The sequence below is a fragment of the Maylandia zebra genome, linkage group LG18 (assembly GCF_041146795.1).
Source record: "Maylandia zebra isolate NMK-2024a linkage group LG18, Mzebra_GT3a, whole genome shotgun sequence".
Taxonomy (NCBI): Eukaryota; Metazoa; Chordata; class Actinopteri; order Cichliformes; family Cichlidae; genus Maylandia; species Maylandia zebra.
Window position 1 is genome coordinate 5,345,811 of NC_135184.1, and position 18,823 is coordinate 5,364,633.

Consider the following 18,823-nt stretch of genomic DNA (forward strand, 5'->3'; position numbering starts at 1 on the left):
CAAGTGAAAGCGATGTGAAAAAATTGTCCGTGGTAACATTTCTGCCCTTGTCTAGGAATGGTTCCATCAGCCTCATTACTACATTTTCCGAAAGTCTCTCCCCGGTGGGACGACTGGGGTCCTTGCCAAGATATGGGAAGACATTGCAAATGTACTTGGATTTTAGGTCGCAAGCCACCCAAAACTTGATCCCAAACTTGTCCGGCTTACTTGCAATATACTGCAGGAAACAGCAACGCGTCTTTGATGGGAAAAGCTGTTCATCAATGGTGATATGCAGACCAGGGTTGTAGCACGTGATGCAGTTGGTGACAAATGATCCCCACAAACTGGAAATTGCAGCAAACTTGTCAGTCTTTGCTCGATCACAGCGGGTGGACTTGTCATCAAAGCGTAGGTGTTGCATGATGTTTTGGAAGCGGTTTCGTGCCATAGTTCCAATTATCTGTGGGTTTCCCAGGTTTGCTGACCAGCAGTCATTTACCGATGGAAGCCTGCAAACCCCCCGCAAGATCACAATTGCAATAAATGCCATTAGTTCAGGGAGGTCCATGAACCAATGAACATCCTCCGTTTCCTTTGCATGTTGAATAGTCCATTCTTGAATGCTACGAAGCATGTCAAGAGTGACGAAACACAGGAAGCTCTGAAGGCGAGTCGAGATACTTCTCCTGGCCTTAGCCGTTGGCTCTCCATCTGCAGCGTACGCTTCTATTGGGGTGAAAGGGAGACAGGTCCCCACATGTTCTTGAATTCACCACTCAGGTATGTTGCAGGTCTTTTGTGGTTCTATGTTTATGTGTTTCATTGTGTGTGAAAGGGCTATGAAAATAACAATTTATCTTATTTCTTAGGTGTTTTCAACCTCTGCTGCCACGCTGACGGCGTATGCGGCCAAACGGAAGAAGACAGTCTATATTCTTAGCAGCATGCACAGCGTGGTTCAGACTGATAACACCACCAAAAGAAAGCCAAACACTGTCACCCTTTACAACAAAACAAAGTGTGGCGTGGATGTGATGGACCAGATGGTTCGGGAGTACACTGTCCGCAAAGGAACACGGCGCTGGCCAGTCGCCGTGTTTTATAACATGATTGACATGGCAGCACTGAATGCACATGTGCTGTATCAAGCATGCACCGGGACGAAGGAAAGACGGGTGGACTTCCTGGTGGCGCTTGCAACAGAGTTGGCTCACTCTCATGTAGCTGCGAAGAAGGCAAGAAAAGATCAGTTGCTTCGGGCAGAACCCTCCACACCGAGCCCTGGAAAAAGGGCCACGTGTCAGGTCAAACACAGATGCAAAAAAAATCAGGCCACTGTGCGATGTGTTCACTGCTACAGGTACACATGTGGTAAATGCAGACGACAGATACCGTGGCAGTGCCAGGATTGTGAGTGATTGCTGACAATGTTGAATTATTTGTAAATATGTGTACAAATGGTTGGTTTTTTGTACTGTTTTTATCAATAAATGTCAGCAACAAAGGACATACACCCATGTGTGTTGATTTCTCCCCAAGATGGCAAACTGAAACACTCCAAGTTGGTGACTTTTGGAGATTTATTTCCCTGGATGATTGAGAATGCATCAAGATGAAACACAAAAGGAAGTTCACAGCTTTTAGCAGCTCCCCCCCCCCCCCCCCTCAATCACTCAAACCCCCACTCCCCTCCCTCCAGAATTCCTAGGTAACGACCTAATATACATATGAATGACTCCAGCATTTGACTGACTGCTCTCCGGCTTTTAAAGGTAGAAACGCAAAATGATGACTCCGCGGGGGTCTAAGGTAGAAAACCAAAATGACTGCTCTCCGGGGGTCTAAGTGCTAGCCTGTACAAACTATCCTGAGAATGGTAATGTGTTTTAAACCTCAGCAGGAGAAGCAAATATGACCATTCATCAATCAGAAATTCATTGTGACCTGTCAGGATGCTGGGACGATGTTATTTAGTGGGCATTTCTGTTCTTTCCTCTTCCTGTCTGGAGAATTTTCACACAAAGTTTTTAAGCATACCTGCCAAAGGACTGAATGCGATTTTCCCAGCACACAGTTTCCCTGCAAAACTGGGAGGGCAGGACATTCTGCCAGCGCTACAGCAGGGTGGAAGTTGGTTTCCAGCAGCTTCAATTCATGTCGAAAACACGGCGCAAACATGAAAGTGAAAAAATGGCTCACTGCTGCCACAGAAACCCATTTGTGCATTTCCCTGACAGCCGAGGACTGAATGCTCTGGCGGAGACAGGTTTGTTTTCACGCTGGCACGGCTGGTATCCAGCTCTGAAGATAATGCACCGGCAGACACAGAGTCCCCCCCCGCCAGCTCCACCCAGCCTACATCCAGCTCCTTCGCTGCTCTGATGGGACGACGCCCTTAAAAAAAAAAAAGTTTAATAAATCCTCTACTACTGTTCGATGATTTTCATCATAACCGAGCAGGCCTGTTTAGCTCTTCTCCTTCCCGTGTTTTTATTTTCTGCCGTGTCTGTTTCTAATTAGCCGGGCACTCCCCCAGTATATATCTGCTCCCATGCTTTTCTTTCTTGCTTTGCCAGGTCTTCTTTGAACCTCAGTCGCACTTTCAGCCATTTCCCCGTGAGTTTGTTTCTGCATTCCTTTTCTCCCTTCATTCCTTCACTTTGGCCCTAGTTGAATTTGTTTGCGTGTGGGCTGTATTTTGTATTTTTGTTGGTACGGTGGTTAGTACTGTTGCCACATAGCAAGAAGGTCTTGAGTTTGATTCCAGCAGCTGGCCAGGTCCTTTCTGTGTGGAGTTTGCATGTTTTCCTTGTGTCTGTGTGGGCTCTGGACTGGTGCAGTTGGTGGGGTTATGTTGGGCGTACCCGCCTCTCGTCCTGTAGTAGCTGGAATAGACTACAGCCCCCTCTCTCCCCTCTTTGGGTATCAGAGTTTGTCTCAGGGGTCCGGGCATGTATTTTCCTGCCCTTGCTGCAGTTGTGTGCCTTGCTTTTGCAATTACGTGTGTGACCTCTTGCCTCACAATAAAATGTATGCATTTGTGCATTTCGTTAGCTTCATAGCATAAGTGCCTAAGTCATTGACTTAGTCAAATGACTTAGGCAATTATGCTATGAAGCTAACGATTTGTAGCCATCAAAGCAATAATGGCCTGTGTGAGGAATAAAGATGGGTACGTGACCCAGTTGAGAGTCATTGTGTTTCGGTCTTTGTCACCATCCCTGAGGGCTTTATACCCACAGCAAAGACTTTTGTCTGCAAGAACTGATAATTTACTACCTGTCAGGTATCTCTGCTGCTTCATTTCTTGCTTCACTCACACTCTTTCTGTGGACTGAATACAGAAAACGTGGAACTCACAGCTAAGGGATGATGAATGACTACAGGTTTTCTTGTATTTATAAACCCCGGTTACATAAATATTCATGCCTGGAATGAAGCCTTGGCATCGTTGCGCATAATGCAATTAGCAAAAGGCACAAACTGCATCCAAATGTTGCCCACATTTTAGCCAGATTTCCGCCCACAACCATGCTTTGTTATAAACAGCTGGTGGTGCTAATTCTTCTGAGATCATTTAAAAGATTAAAATAAGAGTCAAACCTCAAAATGTGCATAAAACCAATAGATGGAAACGCACTTACAGGTCAGCGATGTCTCGTTTCAGGTGATGAGAACATTCCTCCGTTTGTTTTTTACTTCTAATCGATGACTTTGATTTCCTCCCAGTCTGTACTGTGGCTGGTATACAGAGGCCTGTTGCTGACAGGCAGTTGAGTCCTGGGCAGCGTCTTTGGTTGCATAGCTAACCCTGAGAGTTGCGGATTTCCATTACATCACATCATGTTGTTGTAATTTTTCCAGCTGGTTGGTGTAAAGTTTCATTGAGCCTGTTCTTTTGTGAAGTTACAGAGTTCATGTTTATCACAGAGGAAATCCTGAGCGGTGTGCACACGTGTGGGTTGAAGCTCTGCTTCTCGTTTCCTCGCTCAAGGCCAACACAGCCTAGATCTGTGTGTGTGTGTGTGTGTGTGTGTGTAAAATCTTAGGAGAGTTTATGAACAGAATCATTCCCCCCCTTGTTTTTTATTCAGCTCTTATCAGAACTGCTCGGTTTGCCTGTGACGATAACTTTTTGTTCTCTCATATCTCCCCAATTGGTCATCGCTCCTTTCATCTCTCCACATTTTCCTCCAGCCTGCAGATCTTTTTCACAGGATCATCGCAGACGATCTGGTTGTTATTGTTGACTCTGGGCTGAGTTCAGCTCCTGTACAGAACCTGTGTGTCTGTGCTTGTGTATGTGGTTGCTGTTCCTGTGTGTAATGTTGAATACAGCAGCATTTTGCTGTCCAAACAGCAGGAGAAGAGGGTAGCCTATATGCTTAATATAGTAGGGGTGGGGGAAAAAATCGATACTATGTAGTATCGTGATATTTTGTTTGCTAATAATGTATCGATACAGGGACAGCAGAAATCGATATTTTGTTACAAAAAAGGTTTTTGTGTTCAGAGCATGTTGATCCTTTTTCTGAGCAAGAATCCTGACATTCCTTCACTGTCCAAATGTGTTTAACTTGTTTTTTGGCAGCAATAAACATGACAGTTTACTTCTTTTAATTTAAGAAATGTTTTATTTTAATTAAGTTTAAAACTTTTATTTAATGTAAAATTATATTTAGTTTTAATTTACTTTCAAATTCTTCAGTTGCTGAAGGGGCTGCATAGTTTTCATAAATTGCATAGTTCAGAATAGCTATAATTGTACCAGATGGTTGCATTCAGTTAAGTTGGACTAGACTGTAATACAAACCGTTCAGTTTGTCAACAATAAAACTGACTGAAATGAGAGAAAGACTGAGTGCGAGGCTTTGATATTAGATAAAATGAATATTGATAAAGTTTACTTTTATGTACAGAATCTGAATATCGCAAAATATTTTAAAAAATTGCAATAATATCGTATCGTGCGGTAAGTATTGTGATAATATCGTATCGTGGGATGTATGGTGATTCCCACCTCTATTATATAGTTATATATAATACAGTACAGATATACCTGCAATTACTGTTTATTAAAATTAGAGTAGGTACAATAAATTAAGAGTAAAATCGGAAGCAACCATCTGACAATATTGTGTAATGAAGTTTATATTCTATAGAGTATAGTGCTGTAATATTTTTATAGTAAGAAATTGTTTTTGTAGATTATAGGTGCACATTCTTTACTTTATTGTAATTTAACAGGAATCTTGTTCGTGTATTTATGAAAAAAGTGATACTTTAAAGTAGGTAATACCGGTACAGTGTTAGGCAATGATAAGAAAATGAAATATCGCGATAGAATATGGGTAAAGCGCACATGGCCTTTGTTTTCATACGCACATGGTGGACAAAGCATGGCGGCGACGGAGAATGAGAAGGGCGAAAGCGGATCGTTGAATGAAACAGATGAACCAGAATTGGTTTGTAAAAATGTTGCAACTTCAGTGGAACCGGTTTGGTCCGGATTGTCATAATTCACAGTGACACAAAGCACCAAAATAGCTGAAATGAAAACTACAGCCTGATGGAGCATTTCTCACAGAACATCCAGCTGTGTGCAGCTGAGTGCTTTAATGCCTTGCACACTGTTGAGAACCAACAGCAGATATAATTTCTTTAAATTTAAAAGCCATGTACGCACACAGCTTACGTCGGGAGTTTCTTTCCTCACCAGAGTTTTCCTATTTTGGCTTCTTTTTGTAAAGTCCCGTGGAAAACACTCTCCTGCTCCCACAACACTCTTCCCTCACCGTGGGGAATCTTCACATTATCCAGTTACAGTTTAATCTGTGAACTCAGATTTTGCGTTGATGTGCTGTGTTGTGTCAAAAACAAAGACCAGAGGTTTGCGATTGATGCCACTTTTAAAGACTCCCCTCCCTTCTTGTTCCTCACATGCAGGCCTTTTAAGCCACCTCTCCTTGAGAAGGAGGAGGGCAGTGCCAGCTGGTATGATAGAGAATGGAAACTCTGGTCCACGACGCTCCGGTAAGTTTCAATCGGAGCATGGCTGGTGGAGAGCCCAGAATGAGGGTCAGTCTCCCGCCATCCCTTGGCACGAACAGGGATGTCGTATTTCCCCCCTCATAATTTTCAGCTAACCTTCTCTCCACAGTGCCCGCCATCATATGCCTGCTGTTCGAGCTGTGCCCCTCCTCAGTTGTTTCCCCGCTAATTAAATTTGTGCCTAGCCATGTTGTATAAGTGCAGAGGAGAAACCATCAATGCTAACCTTGATAGGAGTAGCATTGAGTTGTTGTGGTAGATGCATGAAAGCAGTTTGTTTGTGTGGATTTGAAAAAAGGCTGTGCTTACAGCTTTTGAAAGTGTGAATTGTTGATGAGGAAAATCAACAATGCTTTTAAAGAAGCTGGATAGCAGCTTGTGTGACTCTTTCCTCTTTTCAAGGTTCTTCTGTTTGTCGTTTTTTATTGATTTGCCTAATTATGCAGCATGATTTTAGTTGTTTTCTCAGCCAGAGGCAATCTGCTTTCAAAGCAGCTTTTCATCTAGGCCAGAAAGCAGATGGTAGAGGAATGCAGGCTGCCCGTCCGCTTCCTTGTTTTAGTTTTTGTCTGTAATTTTTTTTCGTGTTGTATTTTTTGCAATCTGCTACCTCAAATCATAGATACTATATCAAAGAAACCAGCACGACATGTAACAGCCAAGAGTTGTGAACTGAAGACGCTTCCTGCTTTGCACCACTCAGTGCCTGGCATGTAAAACGGCAGCAGCACAGGATGATGCGCTCATTTACTGAAGTGACTCCTTGCACCATTCCTGTTGGACTGCCAGAGAAAATACACTTATCCATGGTGGAGCAAACAAGGAGCAGTCACTTGAAGAAAGACTTTAAGAACAGACCTCTAATTAACCATTTGTCATTGTCAAAAACTAAAAATAGACTTTGAATCCACTAACACTGCTCTGGAATAGTTCCCATATTTAATGTGATTAAGGCGTCTAGATGAGGCCGACTGGGATTTAACAGGAGCTTAGCCCCCCTGTCAGTGCTGTATATCTGCAAGGGGAAGGTCGGTGGTCTCTAAGGGAAGAGGAAAACAGTTTGGGAACAACATGATGAATGAGATGAGGAAGTGATTCACATCTTGATCCTACATTTAGTTTTATTCGGTTACTCATTTATGTAGTGCCAATTTAATTTAAAAAAAATCTGTTGCTTTGCATTCAATATGGGGGAGAAAACCCTAAAGATCCTGTAGAGGAACTTAGCAACAGCGGGGAGGAAGAACGTCCCTATAACCAGACTGGAGGAGGGGACGCCATTTAGAGGCAGCCAGGAGTCAGAGAAAAGAAAAGACCAAAACAAAGAGAGAACAAACAGGACAAAACACAAACTGTGGGAGAGAGCAGACAAAGTTAATGAGCTACAATAGTGACATGAATCATTATTAAACACCTGCGAGTGATTTTTGACTGACGTCTCTCCACCACCACCATCGTGGAGACGAATAGCGTTCCTTCCTCTGCAGCTCCAGAAACCTGGAGAATCAGTGCAAAGGTCCATCGAAGCTGTCGTGATGGCACACGTTGGTTTTATTTCTTAATTAGGCTTTTCATTAGTTTTCTATTTTTCTTTTATCTAAGGAGTGCTCCCTGACTGTGGCCTGGCCCGAGTTTCTGCCTCTTTATTAGCACAAACAATAAAAGCAAATTCAGCAGTGATGAAAACACAAATCGAAGCTACTCCACAGATTATAAATTATGGAACAACTGCTGTAATGTAATATGAGATCGTCTGCTTAACCTATTACTTGAGAGTAATCCAGCAGCAGCATGGCTGAGGGCTGCTCTACTGACTGAGTAAAAAAGTGCATTACAGTAGCTGTTAGAGATAAACGAGCACCTCCAGCTTCTCTTAAACGGTGCATCTAAAAGTATTAATACTTCTTAAGTGGAAAAAAAGATCTAGAGAGGTGTTTAACATGGCTGCTACTCATGTTGAACTCATGATTCACTTGGTTTAAATGAAAAGATATAGCTGGATATCATCGGCAATTAAATCGCTTTAATAGTAAAATTCCCATCGAAGAAAATATAAAATTAAAAGCATCATGGGGCAATTCAGCAGCTTTCTTCTGGTGCTTGGGAGGAAAAAAGTATCAGTGTGGACATGCACATGTATTTGTGTTTGTAAATTTTGGGAGGAGAGTATTTAAACGAATCATACAAATGTGTTTACTGAGGTTTGCAGCAGCCTGTTGACTGTTACATATGTGCAGGAGAGCTGCAGCTTCACATGGAAGAGCAGGCATTTACACACACGACGCAGAAACTTCTTTAATATGCCAATGAGTCAGGATCGGATGGTAAATAAAATTTTGTGTTCTTCTGCATACGTAGATCAGCTGATCTAAGGTAAATATACTGGAATACTTTAGAACAGCGGTCCCCAACCTTTTTTTGCGCCATGGACCGGTTTATTTCTGACAATATTTTCATGGATCGGCCTCTAAGGTGTTGCGGCTAAATACAGCAAAACAAAACCAGTACCAGTACCAAAAAAAAGATTTATTCATAACACACAGGAAAAGACCCAGGGAAACCAAGTTAATGCTAAAAATGCTAAAAAAAAATAACGATAAAAACCCTGAAAACCATAAATTTCACACCCGAGCCTAAACTCTCGCGGCCCGGTACCAAACAACCAGTCCGTGGCCCGGGGGTTCGGGACTGCTGCTTCAGAAAAAGACAGATTCAAGGTGTGAGATTTATTTTGCATAAAACCTACACTTATACTTTTGTTAGTATGTTTCTCACTCATTCAATGGGTTTGCTCGTTTTTCACCAGCAGCATTGTAAGACAGTGGGGAAATATCAGACATAGTCCCCAAATCATCTAACAAAATAAAATATAAACCAGTTTTAAGATGTGCCTGAAACACCAGCGGTCACTGGTGTTACAAAGAATCAAAGCATCCCATTACCCCCTGCTAACACAATGTTGTTTCAAAAACAAACAAAGGCTGGTATTTTCTTGTCATTCACTGCGTTAAGCCCCAAATCAGCCTGTTTCTGCAGTGAAGTTTGAGTTCTATTGATCCAGCATAAACAGCTTGGTTTTATCTTTTTGTAAGAAATACATTAGAAATACTATGATGGAACTTTTTGTAAAAATCATGCATTTATTTACTCAAAGATGGATTTAATGCCCGATTCACAAGAATGCATGAATAATTAAACGTTTTTGTCCAGTGTAAATAGGCAGCGGACACAAATTATAGCGAGAGTACTTCCTTTTCAAGAGAAAGAAAGAAAATCCCAAACTTTTCCTTGTGAAGCACATTTATCCACAGTAATGCTTCAACAAGATTCACAGAAATTGATGGAGACATTTTCAATTGTGGGGCTTGCAAACTACCAGCCACAGATCCTTGAGCCCGCACATTAAAGTGTCCTGTCCCTGAAACAGCCTCAGCCTCTCTGATGGATATTCCAGCAGTGAATGAGGCATTCATCATCATCATCGTCCTCATCCTCATCCTTAGCCAGTGATGATATTCAGCTCTGTCTCAGGTCTTCATAAAGACGACCTGATGAGGTCACCGGAGGTGCAAATATGTGTGCGTGCATGCACACACACATATTCTCACAGATGCTGCACAACAAGTGCCTACAGAGAATATATGTGTAGCTCAAACCGTCAGCCCAGATGTTGCAGAGACAGTGTGCTACAGTAATTAGCATGCTTGTGCTGGGAGCTGCATTGTTGATATGCAGTCCATGTCTGGATAAAGAATTCAGTTTCTCTCCAGCTGGCTTGGGCTCAGTGCTTTGCTAGAAATCATCCCTGCTTTCTCTCACTGTGCACTTATATTTCTCAGTCTTTCCAAGCCTTTCACTTCATATTGAGCTCAGCGGCTCTCGGCTTTATTTGTTCGAACACATGAAAGAGTCGTGACATTAAATGGATAGAACCAAATAAAAAAAACAAAATGAGTAAGCTCTTGGTGTTTTACATTTAGCATAAGTGGTTAGAGCTTAAAATGATTAACATTGTGTTGTGAATTAAATATTTAATTTGGTCATTGGTAATTCACCTCATTATTCTGGATAAAGGAGACATAAGCACAAATAAACAACTGGGAAAAGATGCATCAGAACTGCCTTTATTTTTGCAGTATCGACATGTAGGCGTGAAAATGATAATGGCTAAATCAACCTATTCACATTTCACCAGTTTAAAGAAATATAAACAAAAACAGGCTATAGATGGGGCACTAAATGAATGACTGAATCCATGAAGTGCTTCTCTTCAATTCTTGTGGGTTTATTTATGTAGAACCAGCTGACAATGGTCACTTCAAAGTGTTTTACACCATAACAGAAGATGCTGCAACGCTCTGACATGAGCAAACACTTGGCGACAGTGGGAAGGAAGAACACAAGTCAATGCCATTAGATAATAAAAACACAAGGAGTGAATCCACATACAGAAAGTTCATTTACAGAGAACAGCAAATGTAAGGTTATATATAGTTGGTGGTGGATGGAGCCAATAGACCTTTAATCAAAGCCAAATGAATAATGAAAGTCAATGCTGACAGCTCTCATTAGAATAAAACACAATGATGTGAAACCAGAAACCCAACCTCGTCTCATCATCCGAAACAGATGCTAAGTGACGTAATGAGCATCCTTCGAAACATCTCAGTGAGTTTAATCGTGGGCACGGGATGGAGTGAATTACATTAACATGAGCAGCACTTGTGAACAGGACCCCTCAGTCATGACTCGCTCTGCTGCCTTTTCACAGCAGGAACCTTCACGCCGTGAAGTAGTTTGATCTCCTTTGTCTTCTGGTCCTTGACTGAAGCAGCGGTGCATCATGCGGGAAGCTGTGAATGGGAGCAGCGAGGCAAGCGTTCACATATAAATCATCCAAAGTGGTGACCTCTCTTTGAGGGTGTTTTAGAAGTTAAGCAAAGAGGTGCTCCTTCAGTCCTGCTATTCTGGAGTTGAGGTACAATTTGAAATGACGACTTTTAGTTCCCTTGAGCTGTGTTTCAAACTTAAAGGGTTTAAGTGTGTTTTGTTCAACACTAAAATATAACCGAGATGGACTCAATGGTTGGATAGTGTCCCAGTATTCTCAGAAAGTGGTTAATGTCTAAGACGCACCCTACAGATGTTTCAATGCACTTTGCATCCTGATTACCTCTGTGATTGTTTTTCTACATCTGCACTTGACCTCTGACCTTACAGGAGGCCCGATAAGGAGAAGCTGGAGGGATTTCCAAATGCACGAAGCACTAAATGCCAAAAATGACCCACAGTGAACATTAGGGAACCTTGCAACTCTGAAACCCAAGACTACAAGATCAATCTCAGCGTGCTATAAATGTTAATGCAGTGGTAACCCAATGCAAATGACGCACATAACGCAGCAAAAACAGCAATGCGTAGAACCACAAACCTACTTTTGGCTTTGTGGGGATGGCTTTCTATTGGATTAACTTGAAGTGGGCACTCTGACTCAGTGCAAAGATACAGTAAAGGATACGTAAGGATATACCTACACACATCCCAATTTAGATTCACCGCGCATCCTCCTGCTATCATCATTTCATGCTTCGACCACTCAAAGTAAAGAAGCCCTCGGGCAGAACAGTAAACAGCGTTTGATGTTGCTGAACTGCATCCCAGCCTCATAAAAGAGGTAAATTCGAAGAATTTAAGGAATGCTATGTGCTTTGAAACATTAGGCACAGCAGACAGGTTGAAGCAGTATCTAAATGCAGCACAAAATAGGGTGAAAAACAACCAGAAATGAATGGTATGATGTGGGTGTTGATGGAAATGGAGTCTTTTTTGTTTCTTTTTTTTGCTCGAGAGAGAGGCAGATGTTGCAGTAGAGGGAGGTGGTGGTGAAATGAGCGGTTTGTGGAGCGATCAGTGAGGAATGATTGGGAGATTCTGGAGGGATTTGGTGGTTCTGGTGGATTTTTGCTCTATTTTTTTGAAGTGTGTCACATCTTTAAGCCCCCGACATGATTCGTCTTTAAAGATTCTTTGGTAGTCAGTGAATTTCTTCCTAATTTTCTTTCTCTTGTGGCTTCCAATAGTGTTTTTATCCACATATCTTTAAGAATTTTACTAGAAATCATTTTATTGCCTTTATAGCAGGTTAATAAAGTCTACATCTTGAACTTTTCCTATAAGCACACAAACAAACGTTACTATTGCTTTGCTATACTTTCAATGTCCTTCCTAAACTACCTGCTGCATGAGACAATAGGTTATGGAACCGTCTTTAGTAAAACAGACTAAAATATCTAAAGCATTAACTTTGTTAATTATCTGAATTTCATTGACTGTCTGTGTCACTTCCTGTCTGAAAGCCTGTTGAAGCCACAGCTGTTTTCAGGCACTGATGTTTCGCCTCTGCTGGCTCAAGAACTGGTGATTCAACCGACATTTAAACTGACGACTCCGCTGCTTTCAGTCTTTACAACTTAACTGACACCTTATGTCCTTTCTGCATGCACAACACTTATTAATATTCAGCCGATGTTTCAGTTGTCTCCAGTCGTTATCGGTTAATCAACGTTTTATTTCATCAGTTACTTTTTGTTTAACCGTTCGATCGACACCTCAGCTGCTTTAATGCTAACAGTTTCACTGATGTTCATCTTCATCTATGACTTCTTGTGTCAATTTCATTTAAGTAGAAACTTCTTTAGTCTGACATTCAGCAGATATGTTTATAATTTACTGGGTTGTGCTGGGTTTCTGATCCACATTTAGAGTGTAGTAACAGCAGGATGTGTGAGGGTACTAACCCGCCTCCCTATTTTCTCACATCCCAGAGAACCACTCTGCCCCTCCAGATGTCACCGGCTACACCAACAATACCGCCAACACCACCGCGACCGACGCCATCCAGGTGGAGAGAGCCCCAGGCGCTGGCACCGCAGCCCAAAGACAGACGCCCAAGTACGGCAACGCGGAGCTGATGGAAACTGGAGACGGTGAGTCAAGACTGGCAAATATGAACAGTTGCTCGTGTTTTTCAAGGTGAAATTCTCTGATTGTGTCGCATTTTCTTTGGGGGAATGCATCATATTTTCTGTCTTAGTGGATGTGAAGAACATCCTGATCATGATGAGAGAAGAAGAGCTGAAGGCTAGAATGTTTTGTCACTTTGGATTCATGTGAGGCTTTTATTGTGTTTTTTGTTGCTTTTGTGTTTCAATGTTTTCGTTTTAATTTTTCTTGCAAAAGTAAAACCAAAAAAGTTCATTGGTAATAATTTTCTGCAGGTGTTTCTCTTCTTCTTATCACAGGCAGGTGTATAATCTTGTAGTCTAAACAACACAAACTGTATCAGCAAAATCCAACAAAGAGTTTATCTTCATTCATGGTTATATAAACCAGCTCTTTGTAGTCCAGACGTGGCGGGGGATCGGATTTGGTTCGTAATGCCTTTTAGCACTGCAAAAGATGAATCCACAGATTTCTGCAGAGACCTCAAAGATGACAGAGGTTGGCAGTTTGCTGGTTCGTAGTTCAATAATTCCTTCTCTGGAGGGACGCGAGGCTCCAGCAGACTGAGTTATTCATCAGACAATACACTGGATGCTGCCGCGGGCCGAGATGCTGAATGCATGAAGTGGTTTGATAGATCAGATGCCAGAGTTTGCACACGGGGCCCTGTCGGGATGTTTGGTTGGAAGAGATGCAACAAAGTAGACAGGATTTCATCTGAAATAACACTTTTTATTGTGTTGCTTCCAGTCGGGCTGCGCAGACTTTTATTTCCAAAGATGAGCTTTAGTTGAAAGATGTTTCATCATTAATACTTAGTGTTTGGATTTTTGAGGATTTAACATTTGATTTTAGAGGGTTTCCTGTGGTAGTTTTTAAAAAAAGTATTATATTAAATTTTTAAGGCTTTTTTATCCTTGAAGGGTATTTTCCTTTTTGTAACTTGTGTACATTTATCCAGACGTCCATTGTTTTAACCACGTATGCAGTTCAGGTTTGCAGAGGGAGCCCAGCCCAGCTGTCATTGGGCAAAAAACAGGATACACTTGGACAGGTTGGTGAAGTACAGTATAAAACATGAGATTTGCAGTATGCAGTGGATCGAGTGGATCGAGTGGATCTTGCGATCAGGTATCTAGAAACCCCAAATTTGAAAACAAAATATAATTTATCAGATGAATAAGAGTAGAGTCCTTTTTCTGGGTAAAGCAAATACTGCACCTCCTCTTGTCACGCTTCATTTTCGTCTGTAGCGCCTCGTCGGTCACTGTTGCGACATGCATCCGTCGTTCACCATTTCATTCCCGCCCTGTTTCACCCGCTTTATGTTGAAATGTGGAGCACGTGTGCAGCATGTGTGGGTGGATTAAAATTTGCACCGCCAAACATTAACGTGCACTTTATGCATGTTCTTAATACATTTTAAGGGGCAGAAGAAAATGTTTGGATAAAAGAAATGTACTTCCTGGTGAGCTGCTGAGGTCAGTCGCAGTTTGAGTTTTACATGAATGTACATTAACATCCACCCACGCACGCACAGCTGGTGTGAGTGTTGCAAGCTAACCTCTAACATCGGCAGTTCATACAGTGCAGTGGTCTTTTGCAAGGATAAGTACAATGAATTAAATGTTGCATCTTTTGACTGGATAAATGTGAAACAGCCAGGGATGGAAAAAAAGACGCTTCCTTTGTGTTCAGTTGCTTGAGAAAAGCCTGACGAGAGAAAAGGCAAAAAAAACCAGCATAAGCACCCGAGGACTGCAGGGGGGTGAAAACAAAAGTATTCGAGTTTCACTGAGTAGCGCTCCTTTACCTTCACACACAGACGAAATAATAATCTTAACAACATCACGTCTGTCTTTGGTTCACCCTGCAGCCCAAACCAAGTCTGCCAGTACATCTGTTTACATCCACATTTAGACTTTCATTTTCCTTCTTTGTCTTAAGGCTACAAACTCTGTGGGTTTGAAAATGGCCTTAATGAAAGAGCAATTTGAGCCCACACCTCATCTCATACGCTATTTTTGCATTTTGAGTGTCATTTTGTACGGCAGCTGTCATGATTGCTCACTCGAGGGCTCTTCAGTGTAGTGTTAAAACTTGGGGATTTTTTTCTATCACGGATGAAACGGTGGGCTGCTCAGTGGAATCCGAAAGCAGCGACTACTTCACGTGTGCACCTGTGAAAGCGCAATTAGAAAGTCTAAGCTACGACTTGGATTAAAACGTGTGGTCTTTTTGTGTGTTTGTTCACGCTCCACAGGTGTTCCAGTCAGCAGCAGAGTTTCAGCCAAAATACAGCAACTCGTCAACACTCTGAAGAGACCCAAACGGCCGCCATTAAGAGAGTTTTTCGTCGATGACTTTGAAGAGCTTTTGGAGGGTAACAGCTTCTCTTTTCACTTTTAAAAATACTTGAAAATACGTGTTTTTGTATATTTTGATTCATGTTCTTGCAAAAATGTGTGAAGCCAATTAAGGAAAGACTTGGTTGCCCCCTGGTGCCTAGACCACCCCCTCATCCACATTAGAAGATGGGATATGAACATCGAGAGTGGTCAGCTAGCTGTTGTTCTCAAAGAGGATGCTGCACCAAAAACCTCCCTGTGAATGCTTTGATTGCTACCAGATTGCAGTGATTTGTTGTATTTTGCATGGAAGGTGCTGACTTGTCTGCAAACACTCCCTAAGCAGTAGTGAAACCTATGCAACACAAGCTGGAAATGGAGAACCTTCAAAGTAAAAGCTGTCCCCTACCATTGCAACAACTTTCCAAAGGGGAAACGTTAACTTTGTATCATAGTTTCTTCCAGCAGCCAAGAGATTACACATTTTTCCTTGGTGACCAGTGGTTGCCAGGGTGTCACCAACCAGTCTCTAGGTAGCGTGGTTAGGGGCTAAATTAGGTTACTTAGCTTAGCTTTTTATATTGGTGGCTTTTTGGGTGATTCCCTGACGTCTAACAGTTGAGTGAGTGAAACTGTAGTTATTATTTGTATATTACTTGGAGCTAATTAGCATGTTAATTAGCATGTGCCTGTGTGATGCACTCATACAGTTTATGCTAACCTAGCTTGTTAGCATTAGCTGATAACTTGGTACTCCAGCCTATCCTGATATTTTGGCTCCCCCCCAACACAGCTGGAGCCAAAATGCAAATCTCCAGGCTTAAAACAAATACGTAACATTACAATGATTCTGCCAGTCTTTCTTTCAGTGTTGACCTAAAGTTGAGTGGTGGTAAAAACATATATTTTGCTAAAACTTTTGAAAAATAATCTATGCAGACAAATGACTGAACCTCATTCCCTAAAGTCTCCTCTGACAAAGCAGAGTCTAACTGATGAATATTTCCCTCTGTTTTCAGCATCAAACGCTGCAGAGCCAGAAGTTAATTCATAATTTAAGCATGAATAGCAAATGTTGGAAAGACTCGGTTTGGTTCAGTATGTCGTTGAAATTCATTAGCAGGGCGTTTTGCTTGATTAAAAGCTCTTTCCTGTGAACTTTCTGTCTTACAGCAGTGGTGACACGCAGTAAATGTTTCATTATTCCTAACACGCACATTTCTACATGGCTGTATAATACAGTGAACTCATAAGAATAAACAATTCTGTATTATGATATTCTATTGATTTATACGGGTTAATTTAATATCAGCTTTGTCATATTGTTCATAAAAGGTCGCTGGTTGACATTATGTCTTTTCAATCTATTAAAAAAGCATAAAAGCAAAGTTAAAGATATTTGATGTCCTGTAATCTGCAATAAAAGTTGCAGATCGTAAAGAACCAAGAAACATAAATGTATTAATTTCACTGTGACCTGAACAGCTGGACTGATTATTTTAGGAAACTTGACTTAAATGGGAGAAAATAGTTCATTTGTGGTGGTTTGATGGTCGGGTGAATATTTTGGACGTGGTTGACGTGACCACCGTTTGCCTTTAAAACGTTTTACAGTAGTGGGCAGGAACGTTCCTCTTAGGAAAGTTCCTAGATTCAGGCGGACTCATCCGTCTCTTCCTGTAAATCCAGACTGACCTCACGATGTTGACCATCTGTAGCAGGTCTTCCATTTTTTCCTCATGTGGCACTGGGTGTATGTCTGGCCTTGTTACCATGCTGCAGAATGCATTTGTGACCATATTTTCTCCACCTTATTTCCTAAAATAACTGGTCACTGTAATTTAAACAAACATTTAAAAGATATTTTAGTGAGTATTTTTGGTGCTTGTTAAATCAATCTTATACATATTATAAGTAAAAATGACTAAAAATTATTTTCTTCTTCTGTTTTCTCGTGCTCACTTGCAGTCCAACAGCCAGACCCTAACCAGCCCAAGGCTGAAGGGGCACAGATGGTACCCATGCGGGGTGAGCAGCTGGGCGTGGTGACCAACTGGCCCCCTTCTCTGGAGGCAGCCCTTCAGAGGTGGGGCACCATCTCTCCGAAGGCCCCGTGTCTCACTACCATGGATACTAACGGCAAGCCGCTCTACGTCCTCACATATGGTAAGTCTTGGAAATCCTGCATCGCGGCATGTCATCCCAAAGGTTAAATCTTCGGATCTGAGCTGAAGGAAAAAGGGTTGAAATATTTTTGTGTGAAGACGAAAATCCAAAATGAACATCGGACGCCTCACATGACCACAAATAAATCGTCCTAGCGACCAGTCTTCAAAATACTGTCATAACACACGATGAAAGAGAACAAAAAATGTTTGTAATATGTGCATAAAAGAGGGTTTTTCTTTTTCTTTGAACTGCATCTTGTTTTCGGCACATATGGTGGCTTTTCCAAGCTGATTAAGTGTAGCACCAAACAATGTTTAACACCCGCTGTGTGAGCATAATTCCCCTAATGGCAGCCAGACAGGGTGCTAAGCACATTAGCAAGTGTGAAGAAAGATGCCTGAAAAGAAAACTGCTCTGCTATAGAGGGTGGAAAAGTTTTTTTATCCTGAAGGTTCAAACTTTGAGAAAATGTTTTAAGATGAATTGTTTCCTGTGCGACTTTCAGCACAGCTTCTTGAAAAAATATGAAAACCTTCCTTCTGTGCCCTCTAGTATTAGTTTCTGTACACAGACTCGGCTGACTTTGGTGCTCTGTTTCAAACATTAATGGTTATGGACACCGATCTTTGCTTTTGCAGAAGCAAGCACTGCTAGACCACAGTGCATCCTGCAGAAATACAAATCCTATTTAGCCTCGAATCGGTCAGCATAACGTAAACATTAACTAAAGCAAGTCTTTAGCAGCCATAAATGAGAACATGTTGCAAAGTAAACAGTAACATAACCCGATACCAAACATGTAACAGCCTTCTGGCCCCCAGCGCTGCCATCGTCCCAGCTCCCTAAACACATTCGCTGCAGCTGAATCCCATCACGTCGTCCCCCGGCTCAATGCCACAGTTTAAATCTACACCCAAATTGGAACAAGTTCTCTTGTTCTTCGCTTGAAGGCGACCGAGTTATTCATCTCCCAAACAGCAGCAGAGAAAACGACTTCAGGTCCGGAGGGTATGAAGAAATTTAGCTGCCGTGAACAGAGCTGCTTCTCTCAGGGTCCTCATGAATTTAGAGTCAAACCTCCCAGCTGTACAGAGGGGAGAATGAAATTACACTGAGAGGACTCCAGACACATCACACCACGCATACCCAGCATCACACAGGCATGCACCCAAATGAATTGGAAGAAGCTCTCAGATCTTTTACTTAAAGCTGCAGCGTGCCCCCCCAGTGACAACAAAGAGGTTTCATAACAAGTAAAAACCTCCGTC

The 18,823-nt window shown here is 41.9% G+C and overlaps 1 protein-coding gene across 7 annotated transcripts in view; it reads left to right on the top strand.

Annotated features, from left to right (window-relative positions):
* LOC101480681 (disco-interacting protein 2 homolog C) overlaps positions 1-18,823 on the top strand; it is a 205,257-nt gene that overhangs the window by 133,256 nt on the left and 53,178 nt on the right. For 6 of the 7 annotated variants that reach the window (XM_076877149.1, XM_076877148.1, XM_076877150.1 and 3 more), the window contains 4 exons: positions 5,932-6,018; positions 12,861-13,022; positions 15,302-15,421; positions 17,355-17,552. In XM_076877149.1, the coding sequence (XP_076733264.1) occupies positions 5,932-6,018; positions 12,861-13,022; positions 15,302-15,421; positions 17,355-17,552 (567 nt within the window). The remainder of the gene's footprint in view (positions 1-5,931; positions 6,019-12,860; positions 13,023-15,301; positions 15,422-17,354; positions 17,553-18,823) is intronic. The other variant, XM_076877152.1, reaches the window with a different exon arrangement.